This window comes from Doryrhamphus excisus, chromosome 9 (assembly GCF_030265055.1).
Source record: "Doryrhamphus excisus isolate RoL2022-K1 chromosome 9, RoL_Dexc_1.0, whole genome shotgun sequence".
Taxonomy (NCBI): domain Eukaryota; kingdom Metazoa; phylum Chordata; class Actinopteri; order Syngnathiformes; family Syngnathidae; genus Doryrhamphus; species Doryrhamphus excisus.
The window spans coordinates 21,869,625-21,887,539 of NC_080474.1; the positions used below are offsets into that span (position 1 = coordinate 21,869,625).

At 46.0% G+C, this 17,915-nt stretch overlaps 1 protein-coding gene across 2 annotated transcripts; it reads left to right on the top strand.

Moving 5' to 3' along the window:
- Positions 1-285: 285 nt before the first annotated feature.
- sik1 (salt-inducible kinase 1) lies at positions 286-11,678 on the top strand. 2 transcript variants are annotated; one of them, XM_058082825.1, is made up of 14 exons: positions 286-595; positions 2,218-2,406; positions 2,474-2,590; positions 4,912-4,975; positions 5,625-5,786; positions 6,917-7,041; positions 7,118-7,241; positions 7,318-7,538; positions 7,613-7,762; positions 7,844-7,963; positions 8,188-8,419; positions 8,792-9,046; positions 9,184-9,373; positions 9,749-11,678. In XM_058082825.1, the coding sequence occupies exons 2-14, from the start codon at positions 2,251-2,253 to the stop codon at positions 10,221-10,223; spliced, it is 2,391 nt and encodes a 796-aa protein (XP_057938808.1). In that variant the 5' UTR covers positions 286-595; positions 2,218-2,250; the 3' UTR covers positions 10,224-11,678. The 2 variants fall into 2 exon arrangements, with proteins under 2 accessions (XP_057938808.1, XP_057938807.1); XM_058082824.1 differs by having other exon boundaries at positions 287-600; positions 9,749-11,677.
- The last annotated feature ends 6,237 nt before the right edge of the window (positions 11,679-17,915 follow it).

Genomic DNA, 17,915 nt, shown 5'->3' on the forward strand with positions numbered 1-17,915 from the left:
AATCTCCAAGGTAAAAGCCATCCAAAAAACTATCTTGAACTAACTGTACAGTACCGACAGAGCAATTTAAGCTTCAACTTCAACCGCTGAGCCTCACCAGTTGCTTCCTCTCACTACCGCTCAAACATCACGTGGTCACACATCTCCACCACTGACGTCACCGCGCTCATCTCCCGGCAACCCCTTCATCTGCACTGACGTCACCGGGAGCCCGAGCCGCGCTGTTGCCCCGGCAACACGCGCCTTGCGCTCGTGCCCGGCCTTGCCGTGCACTGAGCTCCCAGCTCTGACGCTGGTGTGACGTTAATATGGTGCCTATCAATTTGTCATGGCGGAGGGCTGGGGAGGAGGAATAGGAGGCGGAATAGAAGGAGGAGTTCCCCCCCAGTCATAGCTTTCTCACAGCCGCATTCCGGCGCATAGCACCGGCACACACCGCAGCACAGTCCCGGGCCGAGTCACCGTATAGACAGGCGAGAACGGAAAGTTTTTCCCGCTTGTCTTTGTGCGTGTTTTTTTTTTTTTAACACGACGACGGTGTCATGGTTCCTTCGTTTTACTCTTCTTCCAAGAGGAACCAAAACAGGAGATTTGTGTAAGGTACGGCTTCTGTTTTGTTTAAATTTCCCTTTTTGTTACTAGTGGCGTCAAGTGTGTAGAGGTTGAATCATGCTAGCCACTTTCAATACAATATAATACACATCGTTGTGTATTAGCTGTGCTAAAGTCTTAGCACCATTGCAACTATTAGCCTTTTTAGTAAAATACACAAACAAAACACGATGGGTATCGAGTGTGACTTTCCTCAGGCAATAATATGCTTTTAATAAGCATCTGTGCCACTTACTTTTTTCACTGTCTTGTATATGCAATGATTTGAATACAACCATTTCCAGTTTTACTTTGACATATGTAATGGTGGGAATCAAAGGTTGTTCAAACAACAAAGCATATTATTGACACAACTATAATACTGTAAATTCTGACAGTTGTATCGTTTCTCTTTTACTCATGCAAATTGCTGACATCGTTTTTATCTGTATATTGCAGTATCTTGTTTGCTCAAAAGTTTCAGATTTTCCCAGCTTTTGAGAGTTTCCCCCCACCTTTCAACCCAGTCCTCCTGCTCACTTTCCAGTGACTTCTTCGGGAATCAACATTTGCAATAAAAGTAACTGTTGTGATTAGATTAGTTCAGTTAACAGGAATCGATATAGGAATTGGTCTTTGCTAACAGGAGACACAATCCAGGTTTAAACGCTAAATATATAATATATCCGATCCAGTATCAGTACCAGGTTTCTATACCCGTATCGGAAATGTACGATGCCGCCTGCAGAGATTTGCCATCCATGAGCCACATCTGTGCTTTGGGGTTGTCAGCAAACATAGCCAAACAGCCGTCCTCCTCACATGAGCGCTTGTGTGGCGCTGCATTTGTGGAGGGCGCTACAGTGGCTGGTATTCTTCTAGCTACATTTTCTGATATTCCTATGGCACGGTCGCGATGGACAGTAACCTGGTTCAACTCGTGTAATCAGAATCACGGTGTAGCCTTTAGCCTGGTCGTAAGGCTAGCGCTAGCAGCCTAGAGAAACAATTTACAACAACATTAAGAAAAAAAGCCAAAATAAACAATTATCCTCCAAACAGAGTGCTAAATCTCAATGCTTCATATGATCAGTCAAGCATAAACATGCAAAATTTGTGGACTACATTCCTGTTTTTATCACAGATGTATCAATTATTCCAGACTTATGGTGAATGACGTATTTTGTGCAGCAACAAAAAATGTGGCCGATTTACGGAGAAAACAAATCATATTTTATGGGCAGCCACTGTGTTATGTCGTTTACTTCAGTGCCATTTTTGCTTCCAAGTGTGCCCTTTTTCTTGTTCATGTTATGCTAACTAGCACTTTGATCTGTGCTACCCTTTTCTATTTGTCTATGTTACATATGTCATGTAACAATGTGATGAAAGCTAGCAAAGCCAGTGCCCAAGACTCCTGCATTACATTGTGCCATGCTTTCATGGTACTATTCCATAGCCTTGCTAATTTACTGGCTGCATACATGTTGTTGTGTTTGTATGATTATGATTATTTTAGCCTTGCCCCGGATCAATAATACCCTTTGGTGATGACATATTATCATGTGCATAGAATGTGAGGGTGCTTAATAATAACAGTGTACCTTTGTCTTGTATTTACTTTAGCCCGATCGCCTCATCCTCCTGCTTTGGCGCACCATGGTGATCATGTCCGAGAACAGCCGGGGGCCCCAGCCCAGCCCCGGGCCTCAGGCAAGGCCCCTTCAGGTGGGCTTCTACGAGATCATCCGCACCCTGGGCAAAGGCAACTTTGCGGTGGTCAAACTGGCCAAACATAAAGTCACAAAAACACAGGTCAGCGCCCACCTTCTTATTGTTATACATGCATGATTTCTTTAAAAATGTCCATTTTTATCCTCAGGTGGCTATAAAGATCATCGACAAGACGCGATTAAATTCGTCCAATTTGGAGAAAATCTACAGGGAAGTGCAGATTATGAAGCTGCTCAATCATCCTCACATCATCAAACTCTATCAGGTATGTATGTGTGCATGGTTGTTGTTATTATTATTATAGGACAAAGTGAAAAAGTTGTTTCGCTGCACAACCTTGTCCTTAACGACCCAGCATGTTGTGTCTTAAGTTGCGATCATCTGCTGATTCAGAGATCCCAGTAGCATTAGTGCAATCCCCTTTGACCTCTAGTGTGTGTGTCCGTGCATGTGTGTGTGTGTGTGTGTGTGTGTTTAAAGACAAAGTGGGTGCAATGTCGTCAGTGAGTGCATGAAACAATGCATCACTAACATGTAGATGTATTCATATAACGGTCATCATAGTTGTGTTGAGTGGACGGGTTGGCAAGGGTGAGGGGGATCACGTTGGTTAACGGTGCTTAGCGTTAAGTCCAATTAGCGTCCGTTGCGTCCAAGTGCAATGTGTGTGCCCGTCACGTGAAGGCCTCTCCCGCTAAGCTAATCAAATTGAAGAATTAAGAAGAGAGAATGGGCTCAGCTGGCCCTGCGTGACACACGTCTGGCAAGCAAACGGTAAACAACTGCACTTTCGTTCTACCTTTTTTGGGGCCTTTTTTTTCCTGCTACCCAACATGGGGGATTATTATTTAAAGTTCCACTTTTAAGATGGCTCAATTGTGTTCAGTTGTTTAATCAGCAGATAGACTGATAAGTTGTTTGTGTTCTTTTGTAGACCTTTATGCGGAAAGGTAACTTAAGTAATATACTATATAAATGATCTTGGCTTAACAGGAGGAGAAAATGTGTCAAGCAATTATGACCATAAAAAGGATAATACATATAATAAACCAAGATTTAATGTCAAATGCCTATAATATGGCAGGTATCTAGTTTGAAAAAAATACAATTTACAGTTTTATTTACGTAACATTAATATCACCTTTTTGGGTAAAATGACAACTCTTTCCCTCATAGTATTATTCTCATTGTGTTATTACTTTATTCTAATTATATTAAAACATTAACACTTTTTTCGTAACAGTTTTTCTTGTAATGTAATATTACAATGTCATGCTTGTAACATCAAGACTATCATATTTCCCGCAGTATTTTGACTTAATTATTTATTTTTCTTAAAATTAATTTAAAAATTCAGACTTTTTAAATCAGAATATTCCGACTGTATCCTCGTGACTGGCCGATTACTACCATTTAATAATAATAATAATACATTTTATTTGTATAGCGCTTTTCAGAGTACTCAGACGCTTTACAGTAGAGAAAAAGAAGTAAAAAATAGAGTAAAACTGAGTAAAAGATGCATTAAAATACAATATCCAAACATTCATTCAGAGCTAAAACAAGGCTAAAGGTGGGGCGGGGCGGGGCACAGCAGTCAGGTATAAAAATGTAACGTTTGGCATAAGATTACTATGTTACTCTGGTAACCTATGACCCCTTTCTTCTGATGACATAACATCTTTATTGTGGTTTGTCGCTGTGTTTGCTAGTTAGACAGCTGGACGTGTGGATGACTGTAGCAGTGACATAAGCTGCATATTTGTACAAGTCATGGGTTTCACAGCGTGGTCCGAGGGGGCCAATCCTGTTTCATGGCCTCATTTACAATGCCAATGAAAAATGAAAGGGGTGAGTGAGCGTTTTTCGCCCCGCCTTGTCAAATGTGTCACATACGCATCATGTTATTTTCTTGTCGAGTCACACTTCATTGACGCTGCCGAGTCTCCATCGCTTTCCGACCTTGCGTTGGCCTTTAACCTTGCACCACCAGACGCGCGCTCGAGGGCTCTCCAGGGCTGTGACGTCAGCTGCACCTCAAGGTGACATGCCCCCCACCCCCTTTGAGAGCTGCTCCGTCTGCCCTGCGGCTCGGAAGCACCAGGAATGATCTAACATTCTTGTGGTTGGACACAAGGCAAATGAAAACCTTGTTAGTTTCGCAGCTTTCACTCTCAGCTGGGAAGATTGGGAATGGTGTCTTTCCGGCTTGTGTTGTCAGCTGGCTGCCAAAGAGATTGCTGGGCCATGTGAGCAGCTCCTGCGAAACCGCTGTTGGGTCAAAATCAAATTCACGGAATACAACATCGCGCTCCTTTTGGAACTGGGCCGGAAGGGCTGCAGCCGGAGAACCTCACTCGCCTCCTTTCATAAAGCCTGGAAAAGACAGCTTTTTTCCTCCGCCTTTTTCTTCAGCCAGTTTTGCTCTTTGGAGTTGGGCACCAGCTCTCAGATGTTTGGATTGTGGTGTGAAAGCGATGCAACGATGCACCGATTTTGTGTGATCTGTGTGAAAGTGAGCGAGTTTATTTACCCCCGTCATCCCATTAATGGTGGGTTTCGTCGTGTGTTCTTCTCATGTATTAGGTCATGGAGACCAAAGACATGCTGTACATCGTGACAGAATATGCAAAGAACGGGGAGATGTTTGGTGAGTATGTCAGCATATGGACAAATAGAATTCCGTATTCCTTCTTGGATTGGTGCAGGGATTGGTGGTAACGAACACGTACATCCACAAACTAGTAGCGCTTGACTCAACAGGGCCTCTGCTGGTTGGAGCCTAGTAGTGCACTCTATAAGAACCCATGAATCAATCAGTTCAACACAAACTGCCAAATGAGTCGATTATTGTGACCGCTACTTGTATCAATGCTGAGACGCCAAGGATGTTATACGGTTACTCGGTGGTTTGCAGTTTTTCTCAAGGTTTCTTGTGCACAGAACACAGGTCACAATTATTATATTTGCATCTAGTTACAATCTTGTGTGTACAATATGTATTTCAGCACATAACATTTTGATGGAATAATTGTAGTTTTGCAATTGGGTGACCTTCAACTTACTTTAGCATTGGAACCCTAATTGTGGTCATCCACGTCTGATTTTTATTGTGCTTATAAGTCATCATTTTTATCCCAAACACATATTCTTCTCAAAATATTGACTTTTTTTGGATAAGATAAGAAGCAAAAAGGCAATTATGCCCTGGTATTGTCTCAAAACATTAAGTTTGACATTGCCTCAATAGATACTTCTTAGGAAAGTCCATCTGAACCATCTTTTTATTTTAATTCCAGATTACTTGACCTCAAACGGCCGCATGAGTGAAGTCGAAGCGCGGAACAAGTTCTGGCAGATTCTCACGGCGGTGGACTACTGCCATCGGCACCACATTGTCCACCGTGACCTCAAAACCGAGAACCTGCTGCTGGACGGCAACATGAACATCAAACTGGCCGGTACGTTCCGCTACATTGTTGAAGATTATCCCCAGACACTTTATGCTGTCTGCGCGCTAATTAACCGTGATAAGTGGCCGTGTACCCTGACTGTGCATGTGGCATGGTGGGAAGTTACGCCAGCACGCGGGAGAACAAGTGAGCTAGTCATTGCTGAGTGATGATGTAATGCGGGGCCATGCACTCAGAGAACTGTGTGGCTAAAAAGTATCGGGAAGCCTGGCCTGCAAAGGCTGGAGAGAGAGAGCTTTTCGTGATGTCAGTTTCTGCTAGCTCAACACGACGTCGTGTTCCAACTCATCGCATGTTTTCACACCAACAGCTGAGTAGGTACTAAGGATCGCCAGATACATCGGCTGGCCGATATTTGCGTCCTTTATTTGAATCGGTATCAGCCGATACATGCGTGAGTTCGCCGATGTATTTTTCCGCCACATGATTTACAGACAGGCATCCACCAGGCAGCTTAGTGTTGCCGGAGGACCCTGCAACACACGCAGTCGCGGTACCCCTCCCACACCGCAAGAGTGGTGAATCCCAACAAGGGTAGTTTTCAACTTTTAATTAGCCTCTAACAATTCAACTTAGTTGAAATATTTCCACCTGCTTTGAAATAGGAAACATGAACGCATGAAATATGAAACGCATGAAATATACGTGCTTGAAAATATAGTTTAGTTTGTGGTCTAAAAAGCAGGAATGTTGCTGAATGCTTCATCTTTAAAAGTGCCTACCGTTGGAATTAGGGAGCTGTTGGTGCAGAAATGTTTTGCACATGGTTGAATATTTATTCCTTTTAAAGTCGATGATGCCGTTTAAATGTGCTTTTAAGAAAGCTGAATCCTACCGTGTTCAGTGTTTACATTTCAATAAATATTTATTTCAACTTGAGACCTGGAATATTTGTTCTCATTGTCATTTTTCATGTAAATTGAGAGAGCAAAAGCAGTATCTGCCACAAATATCGGCCCAAGCAAAATCGGCCATTGGCTAAGGGTGATGGAAAAAAATCGGTATCGGCATCGGCCCGAAAAAAACCATATCGGTCGATCCCGAGTAGATACATTTTAGAGCATTGGCTGACTCGGCAGTCCTCGTGACATCATCCATGTTCTATGTCTATTTTGTAGATTTTGGATTCGGTAACTTCTACAATGCAGGGGAGCCTCTGTCGACATGGTGTGGCAGCCCCCCTTATGCGGCTCCCGAAGTCTTTGAGGGCAAGGAGTATGAAGGTCCTCAACTCGACATTTGGGTAAGCTCTTATTAAAAAAAATATGTGTGTGGATGTGCTCGGGTCCATATTGACGTGATGCCTGTATTTTCCTCAGAGCCTCGGCGTGGTGCTCTATGTGCTCGTGTGCGGCTCGCTTCCCTTCGACGGGCCCAGCCTTCCCGCACTCAAACAGAGAGTCACCGAGGGACGCTTCAGAATCCCCTTTTTCATGTCCCAAGGTAGCCATTCATTTCACCACAGTGTGATTAGATCTTATCCCGGCCTGTAAAAAAGCTCACAAAGAAACCTCTCCAGACTGTGAAAACCTGATCCGGAAGATGTTGGTGGTGGACCCGGTCAAGAGGATCACCGTGGCCCAGATCAAGCAGCACCGCTGGATGCTGGCAGACCCCTCGGCGGCCCACCAGACCTTGAGCCACTCCTTGACAGAGTACAACTCCAACTTGGGGGACTACAGCGAACCCGTGCTGAGCATCATGAACACCCTGGGGATCGACCGCCAGAGGACCATTGAGGTGGCCGTGACTGTCAAGACGAGAAAGTAGCATCAGCAGTCCCGACAAAGCTAACCTGACTGTTTTGCCTCCAGTCTTTGCAAAGCAGCAGCTACAATCACTTCTCGGCCATCTACTACCTGCTGCTGGAGCGGGTCAAGGAGCATCGGAACCAGCAGCTGAGCAGACAATGCGGAAGTTGGAACCAAAGACCCAGGAGCATCTCCGACACCACCGGAGCCGAGGTGAGCGTCAGCGGTAACATGCTAGCTCATTTTAGCCGTACTCTCTTATAAAATGGCTTATCAAGACTCTACGATTTGCAGCAAATCGTCATGAAATCCGGCGATGGCTTCAGAACGGCGCCATTCTCGATTCCGGCCAAAAACTCCCAAGCTGCTCCCATCTATTCGGAGATGGAGTGCGATCAGGGCGGATTGTTCCAGGTAAATACAGGAGATGACAAATGGGATACACTTGCTGACTTCCAAAACTCTGAGCTGGACCATTGACCACTTGACTTGACTTGGAAATGACACTTTTAAAAGATGTCACACGTGTATAATATATATTTAGTATTATTAATAGTAGTAGTTGTAGTAGTAGTAGAAATAGTTTCTCCTTGCTTCAGGGGAACATCTACCCACCTAAAACGTCTCTCTTTCTCCAGCGTGTGGTCTTCCCAGTGGAGGCCAGCCTCAACCGACTGCTGTGGAACCGCTCCATTTCGCCCAACAGCCTGCTGGAGACCAGCATCAGCGAGGAGGTGCGACCCCGCGACCTGGAGGAGGAGGAGGCTGCACAAAGTCTCGGCCCTCTGCTGCCCCCCGCCGCCAACACCTCCCGCCGGCACACTCTGGCTGAGGTCCACTCTGCCCGTTTTCACCAGTGCAACCCTCCATGTAAGGAAGTCCACTGTGCTTTCTAGGAACCACTAGGAAGATGGGAAAAAGGCGTAGTTAATCATGATAATTAATTCAATATTACAATAAAAGAAAACATTTTGATTGAAAACATTTAGAAACAGGCGTGGCTCGGTGAGATATTAAAAAAATGTTTTTGCTTTTTTTTTGTATTTGCCACCTGTTCTATGGTTATCATCACACTTTCCCAAAGCAAACGCTTCAATGATGTCATGACACAGCTGGAAGATCATATTCTGGGGAATGATATGATATGCTGTGATATGTTCACCAGCCCTGAAGTCCATTGCTTTCTTTGGTTTGGAGTTCATCCTCCTCTTCCTCCATCCTGACGTCTTCTTCTACTTTCAGGTATCGTGGTCAGTCCCTCTGACGGCGCCTCGTCTGACAGCTGTCTGAAGTCCTCTTCCAGTCCCGCCCCCACTCCGCAGGCTCCCATGGGCGACGTGTCAACACCTCTGGCCTGCAGGGCTAAAGAGGGGGCCCTCCTCCCTGCCGGCGGCCCCCTGGCCCTCTCCTCCCACCTCCTGCCCCAAGTCCAGGGGAGCCTTCCCGCCGCCAGCTTCCAGGAAGGTCGCCGAGCCTCCGACACCTCCCTGACACAAGGTAGAACCGGAGAAGCGTGGTGAAATGCGGCCTGATTTTCCTCCCCGATCTGGTGTCTGACCCGCCCCACCCCCCACCCCCCCTTGCGGGATCACAAGATGGGATTGTGTAACGCATTCCCATGCCTCTCTCTGCAGGCCTCAAAGCTTTCCGCCAGCAGCTGAGGAAAAACACTCGCACCAAAGGGCTGCTGGGATTGAACAAGATCAAAGGTTTGACGCGGCAGGTGGCTCCGCCCCCGTCCTGTAACCGGGGCAGCCGCGGCTCCCTCGGCCCCGCCCTTTCTGAGCATCGCACTATGCTGGAGGAAGTCCTGCATCAGCAGCGGTGAGTCCCGCAACACACCAGCTAGCTCTGCTAGCTATCAAAACACTTAACTGTTATACAAGTGTAAAAAGAAGCTAATCACGTTTAAGGACAAATGTAAACATGTGCAACATTGATTTTGACTTTCACTACATTCTCACCTGTTAAGTGTAAAAAGAAGCAAACCACTTGATTGCTATTTAAAGGCAAAGCATTTGCCATTTAAAGTTCTATTTCATTTTCTATGGTTCTCATCACACTTTTCTTTAGCCTTCAGTCAAGAACAAAAAAGGGGAGGTGATCCTTTAGCTGCCGCTACCTCATTGGTGTTTGACTTTAGAGGTTCCACAGTAAAACAACAGTCCCCAGAGTGAGACCCGTGTTTGGTTTTTTTAGGATGCTGCAGATCCAGCACCAGCCGCAGCAACCTCAGGGCCAGGCCGCTCAGACAGGACCTACCCAGAATCCCCTGCTGTTCCTGTCCCAACAGCCGTCGTCCTCTCCTCCGCCCACTTCAGTATTCGCTCCCTCCCCGTTAATGGAGGCCTCCTGCCTCCTCCAGACCAAGCCTCAGCACGCACTGCCTCCTCCTCCTCCGGTGGTCCTGCAGCACGGCCTCTGGCAACGAGGCCTGGAGACCGCCATCAGCGCCACCTCCTCTTTGTCACCGGTGGCCTCTGCCGCTTACCTCCTGGAGGCCCGCCTGCACATCAGCCCACATGTCCAACCCCCCCACCACCACCACCACGTGGGCTTACAACAGCCGGGTGCTGCACACTTCCCCAACAACAAGCCTGCCGTGTGGGGCGTGGGCTCCAGTGCAGAAGCCGACATGCAGAAGCCACTGAGCAGCTGTGTGATGGTCAAATAATAAGATGAAGAACAAGAGGAGGAGGACGTCCTAGAAGCTAAAAGAGCAATAACCAAACTCTGCAGAGATGCAATCATAGACTTGAATGATCTTTCAATGAAAACAGAAAGACACCATCTTTTCCTTGGTTTTTGTAGTCCTGGATTGAGGACCAAAACAACTCTTCACGTGTCTTCTCGCCTCTTGTGGCTGGCGCTGTGCAATTAACACCGTTACTAGAAGGAAACTCATGTGCAAGCTGTGCAAATGCTGCTTTTTGTACCTCAAAAGACCCCCTCATCAGCCTCCACCTGAAGGAGCGTAGCATTTCGCTAGCAAAGCACAAGTTGGCACGCAGCACGTCATCCATACCCTCTCTTTGTAGTCTACTACCTCCTCAGGATGTCCAGTATTAGGACAGAAGACCCCCCTGGTGGCCCACAGTGGACAAAGCAAGCATGACTGGGCCAGTTTGGTGTGGCTCCACCCAGACTGCGAGAAAGACCGCCAAAAAACCTCATTTATTGACCTCATTCAATGAGAACAAAAAGTCCAAAAATCTCGTTAACGTAAGCCAATGGCGGTAGCTGCAGAAAAAAACATGGAGGGGCCACATGAGAAGCTTTAGCCAAAAACAAGCAATACCTACTCGCTAAAGCACAACTACTCTGGGCAGCGTTTGTCTGCTTGTTGCACAACATTGGCAGGGAAACAAGAGTTCAGAACATTCACATCCCCCCTCCCCTTAAAAAAACACTATTTTCTAACTTGGACCGAACCATGTCGCTGGCAGGTTATAATAAAAGCTTGTGGAATATTTCTATTGCAATAACGTCCACAGTGGATAGAGCCAGCGTAGTGGATGGAGGAAACGTAGTGCCACCCTACTGCAATAGGTTGACATAGGATGGTGACAGGTACTCGATGCCCCCCCCCCCAAATTGTCGTTTTTATTTCAACCAAAGAGAATGAGTGAAACACTACCGAGCTGTCTCAGTGTAGCGCAGCCGTTGCTGCTGGTTGCCGTCACATAAGCTAGCAATATATCAGCGCCGCCGACTATTAAGCTTTTTTGGGGGGGGGGGGGGGAATTCACATAGGAAATATTGCAGCGTTGATACATTTGCACTCACTACAAACCCTTGTGCCTTTTTATATGAACAACAAAAACGTGCAAGGCGCCCCCCCCCCCCACACACACACACACACACAATGCTCCTTGCTGTGTCCGAGAAGCAAAAGCAGGATTGCACTTTATTCCTACTGCTAACGTTAGCTTGTTGTTGCGACTGAAACACTAAAATACTCTCGATGCAAGACCCTTTTTTGATAAATCTTTTTGGATAAGAAGTATTTCTCGTTTGTTTCCTCATTTGTTACTTGACTGATTGTGTGTGTGTAAGAATGTCCTTTAAAGAAAGATTGTTTATTTATGTGGCTATTTATTTGAATAAAGTTCACTTCCTAAACGCCCTGGTGGTTTGTATTCTATACTGTTTTATTTTGTTTTAGAAATAGTTAGAATAACCAAAATATTGAGAGCATTCTAATGAGGGAAAAAAGTCATAATTTGACAATAATAAACCCATAGTATTATGCCAAAATGAATGTCTTTCGTAAAATGAAGTTGATGTAACATACGGTACGGCGTGGCATTTGGCCTGTGACCTTTCAGCAGGTATCACGCAAGCGTGCACGGCAGAAGACGGACACGTATTAGCCAACCGGCACATTACAACAACGGTATGATCTGTGTGCCGGTCACAGGACACGATGCGGCGACGCCAACATCATTCCCGGCGAGATAAGCGTGCCGCTGATGGAGCGTACGTGAACGTACGTGAGGGCAGAGCAGACGTGTGCGTCACAGGAAGAGAATGAATGCTTTGTGCAGCCAAAAGTCAACAAACAAGCTGAAAGAGCTCCCAGGGACTTTCTCAAGGGGAGCGGCAGAGGCAGCGGGCGGACGTTAACAATCACGCCGAGGAGGAGAAGCACTGCTGGACTCAACCGCCGTTACACTGAGACAGCGTGGCAATGCTATTAAAAAGGCCAGAACTGATTTTTCTGGGGGGTGATCCAAAATCCGGACGCAAAATGCCTTTGATCTAAAGGCTTGGAACTACTTCCACATTTCTCAACCAATCCAACGTTAAAATTCTCAACTCATTCCGGACATTTAGCCTTCCCGGTACATTTCTCTACCATGCTAGGTGTTAGCATGTTAACATTAGCACAGTTGCATTTTCAACCATTTTTTTAACCAAACGAGTGGTTAGCTCGCAGGCCTCGCAGCTAGGAGACCTGAGTTCAGTTCCACCTTCGGCTTTCCTAATAGTTTTTAAATTTTAAAATATTAAATTTTATATTAAAAAAAAATTGAAATATTTTTGAATTTGTATTTTTTATATTTTTAGTCCCATAGCGAAGTACTGTGTGATATGAGCATCCAATGCCATAATGTGTACCATAGTGCGTGTCAATATAGTGATATATATAGCACATCATGACTGGTTCAAGACTCTTCATCCTTGGATTTAGCAAACATCAACTGCTTGTATTGTTTCTTGAATTGGCTCATCGTTGTGCATTGTTTGATTTCCTTACTCAATCCATTCCATAGTTTGATTCCACATACTGAAATGCTATGGCTAGCATAACGTAGTCCTAGCATAGAAGTGTTTTAAATGTACTTCTTCCCTGAGATCATATTTCTCCTCTCTTGTAGAGAAGTATTGGATGACATTTTTAGCTAATTGCTTATTTTTAGCCTTATGCAGTATTTTAGCTGTTTGAAGATGAACTATATCAGCAAGTTGAAGTATTTGTGATTTTACAAATAAGGAGTTAGTATGTTCTCTGTAGGCGGCATTATGAATTATCCTTTTTTGCAGTACATTTAGCCAGTGAAGATTGCTTTTATAGTTATGATGAAAGTTTCTAGTTATGTAAGATGAAAGTATACATGAATAAATGTACAAGCTGAAGGAGGAGTCCTATCAGGCCTTCTTGGATCATGGGCAGGCGAAGCGTTACTATGAGAGTATAAATCAGAGACTTTTAGTGCCGCCATTGGTCCCAAAATGGTCAGCGGTTGAACTTTGAACGTGCTTATGTCAGCTCGGTGTTATGGAGGAAGAAGTACGACACCAGGCGACACACACCTAGCGAGGGAGGCTGTCAGCTGTGAGGGTTATGACGCACGTTGGGCCTCTGTTAATATTCTACAGCAGGCTTTGGCGGCTCTAGGAGCATTCCGTTACAGGCATTCCTTTCCATTATGGCCGTGCCGAGCAACTGTGCGCTGCTTTTCTAGGTTGTCTTTCTTTCTTCGCTCATTTGTTGGTGCTCCTCACCTTTCATCCGTGTAATGCAAGCCGCCAGGCAGCTGCCTTTTAAACACACCGCTGACTGACTGACTGGCCGCCGCCGCCGCTGCTGCTGCTGCTAATGGAGGATGACGTCAGGAATGCTGAAGTTGTCGCCGTGGCAACTTGACAGACAGAAACAGGGAGCAACTGTCTGCTCCTAAAAGTCAATAGTTGTGTGACAGCACATAAAGTAGCGTGTATCATTTCATGAGCCACAATGAGGACACCAGTAAGAGGACACCAGTATAGATGCCGACCTCACTGGTGTTGCAAAACCTATTCAGTTAGGGCAAGCGGATGGAAACATCAACCCCCACGCGATTCATTCCCTAACATGTGTTGGGCTTCTTGTACACATTATGGAATTGAACTCTCCTGGCTGTGAGGTCTGCGCGCTAACCACTCGTCCGTGGTGCAGCCCCATAACATGTAATTTAATTCAATTGAATTTGTTAGAGGGCTGCACGGTGGACGAGTGGTTAGCGCGCAGACCTCACAGCCAGGAGAGTTAGGAGCTAGGAGACCAGGATTCAATTCCACCCTCGCCCATCTCTGTGTGGAGTTTGCATGTTCTCCCCGTGCATGCGTGGGTTTTCTCCGGGTACTCCGGTTTCCTCCCACATTCCAAAAACATGCTAGGTTAATTGGCCACTCCAAATTGTCCATAGGTATGAATGTGAGTGTGAATGGTTGTTTGTCTATATGTGCCCTGGGATTGGCTGGCCACCAGTCCAGGGTGGACCCCGCCTCTTGCCCCAAGACAGCTGGGATAGGCTCCAGCACCCCCGTGACCCTGGTGAGGATAAGCAGTAGAAAATGAATGATTGAATTTGTTAGACTTATTTTTTCCTCCTTCGTTCCGGGCAATACTGCCTTCCTTGTAGTGAGGCTGGAGTCAACACAGACATACTGACAGGAAGTTACCAAGTATGGCTCCTGACTGGATAAAGAGCAAATATTATCAAGCTAAAAAGCACTGAGATCCTCCAGGCTGCAAACATGAGCCTGTAAGAGCCGGCATGCATGGCTGCCTTCCTTACTGGCCACACCCCTCCTGGGGCTTTGAGCAGGAAAACCTGGTGACCCAGCTGTCTGTAGGCATTGACGTAGGAGATGGAGGAGGAAAACAACAAAAAATAAATGGGAGAATAGGCGGCTGTCAGAATGGAAAAACCTGAGTCACGCTCCCAAAGATACTGCACTTTGCAAGCACTTACTCTACATGCTAATGCTACATTAGCACATGCTAATGTGCGGTATTGAGCAAATCGTTGGCTCGCACGCTTCTAGGTCACACGGCTCTGTGAACGCTGCATCAGCTGCAGCTGTGCAAGGTCACCAATGGAAAGAGCATGGAAAATACAAGTATGAGTGTGCAGCCCCCACCCCCACCCCCACCCCCACCCCCACGACGGCATGTCTGCTTTGAATTTGTTTATTCATGCATGTCATCAAGTATTTAAAGAGCTGCTCTCGTAACGCTTTCGTAACACCCACCCACAACCGGTCCCCTGAGATCCCCTGGAGGTTCAGACCAGCGAGTGCAAAACATGTCCAAAGTGCGGCCTGGGGGCCATTCTCGCCCTGCAGCTGTTTTTTTTTTAATTGCATTTTGTGCAGGATGCATGAAGAAGTGATGATGCAACTCTCCACTAATGCATTTCACTTCAGAGCAATTTTAAGACATAAAAACGGCCACAAGGTGGCAGAAGTGCACAATACAGCATTTGTTATTCATTCATTTTCTACCGCTTAATCTCACAAGGGTCGCGGGGGTGCTGGAGCCTATCCCAGCTGTCTTGGGGGGAGAGGCGAGGTCCACCCGGGACTGGTAGCCAGCCAATCACAGGGCACATATAGACAAACAACCATTCACACTCACATTCATACCTATGGACAATTTGGAGTGGCTAATTAACCTAGCATGTTTTTGGAATGCGTATTTGTGTTGAATGCATTTGTGTTATTGTGCATTGATTAATTGGTGTTGTTCCCTATTCAGTTTTAGAGCAGCCTCCAGTAGACATCCGGTGTGATGACTTCCATAAATAAGCAGAGTATTCACTGACCCAGTATTGTCAAGACTTGGTGAAGGTCTGCTCCGTCACATTCTTTCCCCAACACGGCCTCCATCCCATTCCTAAAAGAGAAATGTGAGAAAAGTAAGAAACAACAATAAACACTCGGAGGAACCAATAGGAAAAGTGCAGGGGCTAGTTTGAAGCGGCCGCTATCGCCCCGAGGGTCCTGCATGTGACGCAGGGAGAGAGAATTTAAAGCAAACAATCACATCGCTTTGCATTTGTCATCCCTTCCCTCGGCTAGATGTGTAATCTCATCTCATGCACCGCCTGGGTGTCCATTTATGTGGAAAAAGAAAAAGAAATCATTCACTTTATCTGTCGTCTCCATCTGCTCCTTTGCAGAGCCTCGAAGGGGCACGCCGGAGATTGATATCTTTTACCATACAAGTGCAAAGAGACTCCTGCACAGCCATAAGATATAAATATGATTCCTGCCAGCACAACAGAGAATATTGAGAACATTGTGCTGGTCTCCCTGTCGGATCGAGAAGAATTCCTCATAGGGGGTGAGCTTGGAGGACTTTGGAAAAAACAAGAAGTTCATCTGCCTGCCTATCTATGAAAATATACACTACTGTACATGAGTACGCTGTAGTACATATACGCTATTTCGGGGCAGCATGAACAGAAAACAACACAATAGACTCCCACGTCTATATTATTTTATAGTATTTTATATTATTATGGAAGTGTCCTAACTTTCCCCCTATATGGCACTCAAGTGGTACATGCTCATAATGCCACCAGTGATGTCTTAGGAGCTGTGGGCCTTCTTATCTTTCACAATTGCTTTTATGTTATGAATCCTCGCGGAGCCTCAGGTCCTCCGACACCGGCCTGTTTTGTATTCCCAGAGTTAAAACACGAACACACGGCGAGGCATCTTTATCTAATGCCATTACTCAATGATACATTTGCTCTACTGCACAACGTAGCGGGTGTATTTTCCTCTCAATGCCAAAATAACAGCGCAAGTGCACTGACTATGTAAGTTTGCACTTGTTACACGGCCCATAAGTACATACCGATGAATAATGGGTGCTCAAAGTGTGGCCAGGGGCCACTTGTGGAGCAGCGCAAAGTTTTTATTGGCCCACAGCACAACGGAAGCGTGGGAAGCACCTGGAATGCCACACATCTGCATACAGAGCAAGAAGCTTGGCTACATTTATGGGGCCAAACGACTCCGCGTGAATAAAACCTTCATGTGGTGTCCAAATCATCACGACTGTTATCACGGACATATTTTGCTTTAGTTTGCCACGTTTTGCCCCATGAACAGTCATCTTTTTTTTTTTTACTTGTTTTTGTTTATAATGTAGCAGGGATAGAACAGTGCAAAAAATATGCACGTTTTGAATGCAGAGGTCATGTTTTTCCCTCAGCAGGTTGGGAGAATTTAGCACATACAAGTTAGCGTTCCAAGATGGGTTGGTTTGAGCCTGTTTACACGATTGAAAACATCATTGGCCACCTCAATGACACAGCACATGTCAGGTTAGTGTGGAGTACAGCTATCGTCCACACAGCAGAGCTATTTCCACTCCTATTGACCCGCCCCCCCACCGCTAATGGACATGGCAATCAAGCACTATCAGGGCTGCCTCTGTTGACGCAAACTCCCCGACAAGAGGTCGTGACTGCAGGTGCCATGGACGTATGATGCGCCACCCCCCTCGCCTCACTGGTTTAGATAATGCTGCCCTGTGGACGCAGTTGGGGGGGGGGGGGGGGGGGTGATAGGACAATGGGACAAGAGGTGACATAACCACAAGCAACAGAACAATGACGAGCTTCCTGCCTGAGCTGTGTGTGATGTGAAGGATGACGTGTCGTTTGTGTCACTGACGGGGACGTGTCACTCACACCCAACTGTGTGTGTGTGTGTGTGTGTGTGTCATCTCACTCCCCCCATGTGTCCTTGGTATGATTTTGAACACACAGAATGAGTGACAGCAGGGGGGTGGGGGATGAACTGTTGTGACCACCCAGTCGGGGAGCGAGCATCACACCGCCAATGTTAGGTTTCCAGACTACCCGCCCTACCTCCTGTCCCACGGCCACCAAAGGCGTAAACTCAAACTCTGAAAATATTCCATTACCCTTATTCCATATTATTCCAAATATTCCATATACCCTAACCCTAACGAATCCTACTTCAGTCTCTCGGAAAGCAACCACTATTTTGGAGAGATGTGGTTAGAATAGGCTATTGTACATTCAATAATAGCTCATTATCATATTTCATCATTGCTAAT

Coding starts and splice junctions, on each gene's coding strand:
- sik1 (XM_058082825.1), top strand. CDS start 2,251: ATGGTGATCATGTCCGAGAACAGCCGGGGGCCCCAGCCCAGCCCCGGG. Junction 4,976..5,624: donor AAAGAACGGGGAGATGTTTG/GTGAGTATGTCA, acceptor TTTTAATTCCAG/ATTACTTGACCTCAAACGGC. Junction 7,964..8,187: donor ATCAGGGCGGATTGTTCCAG/GTAAATACAGGA, acceptor CTCTTTCTCCAG/CGTGTGGTCTTCCCAGTGGA.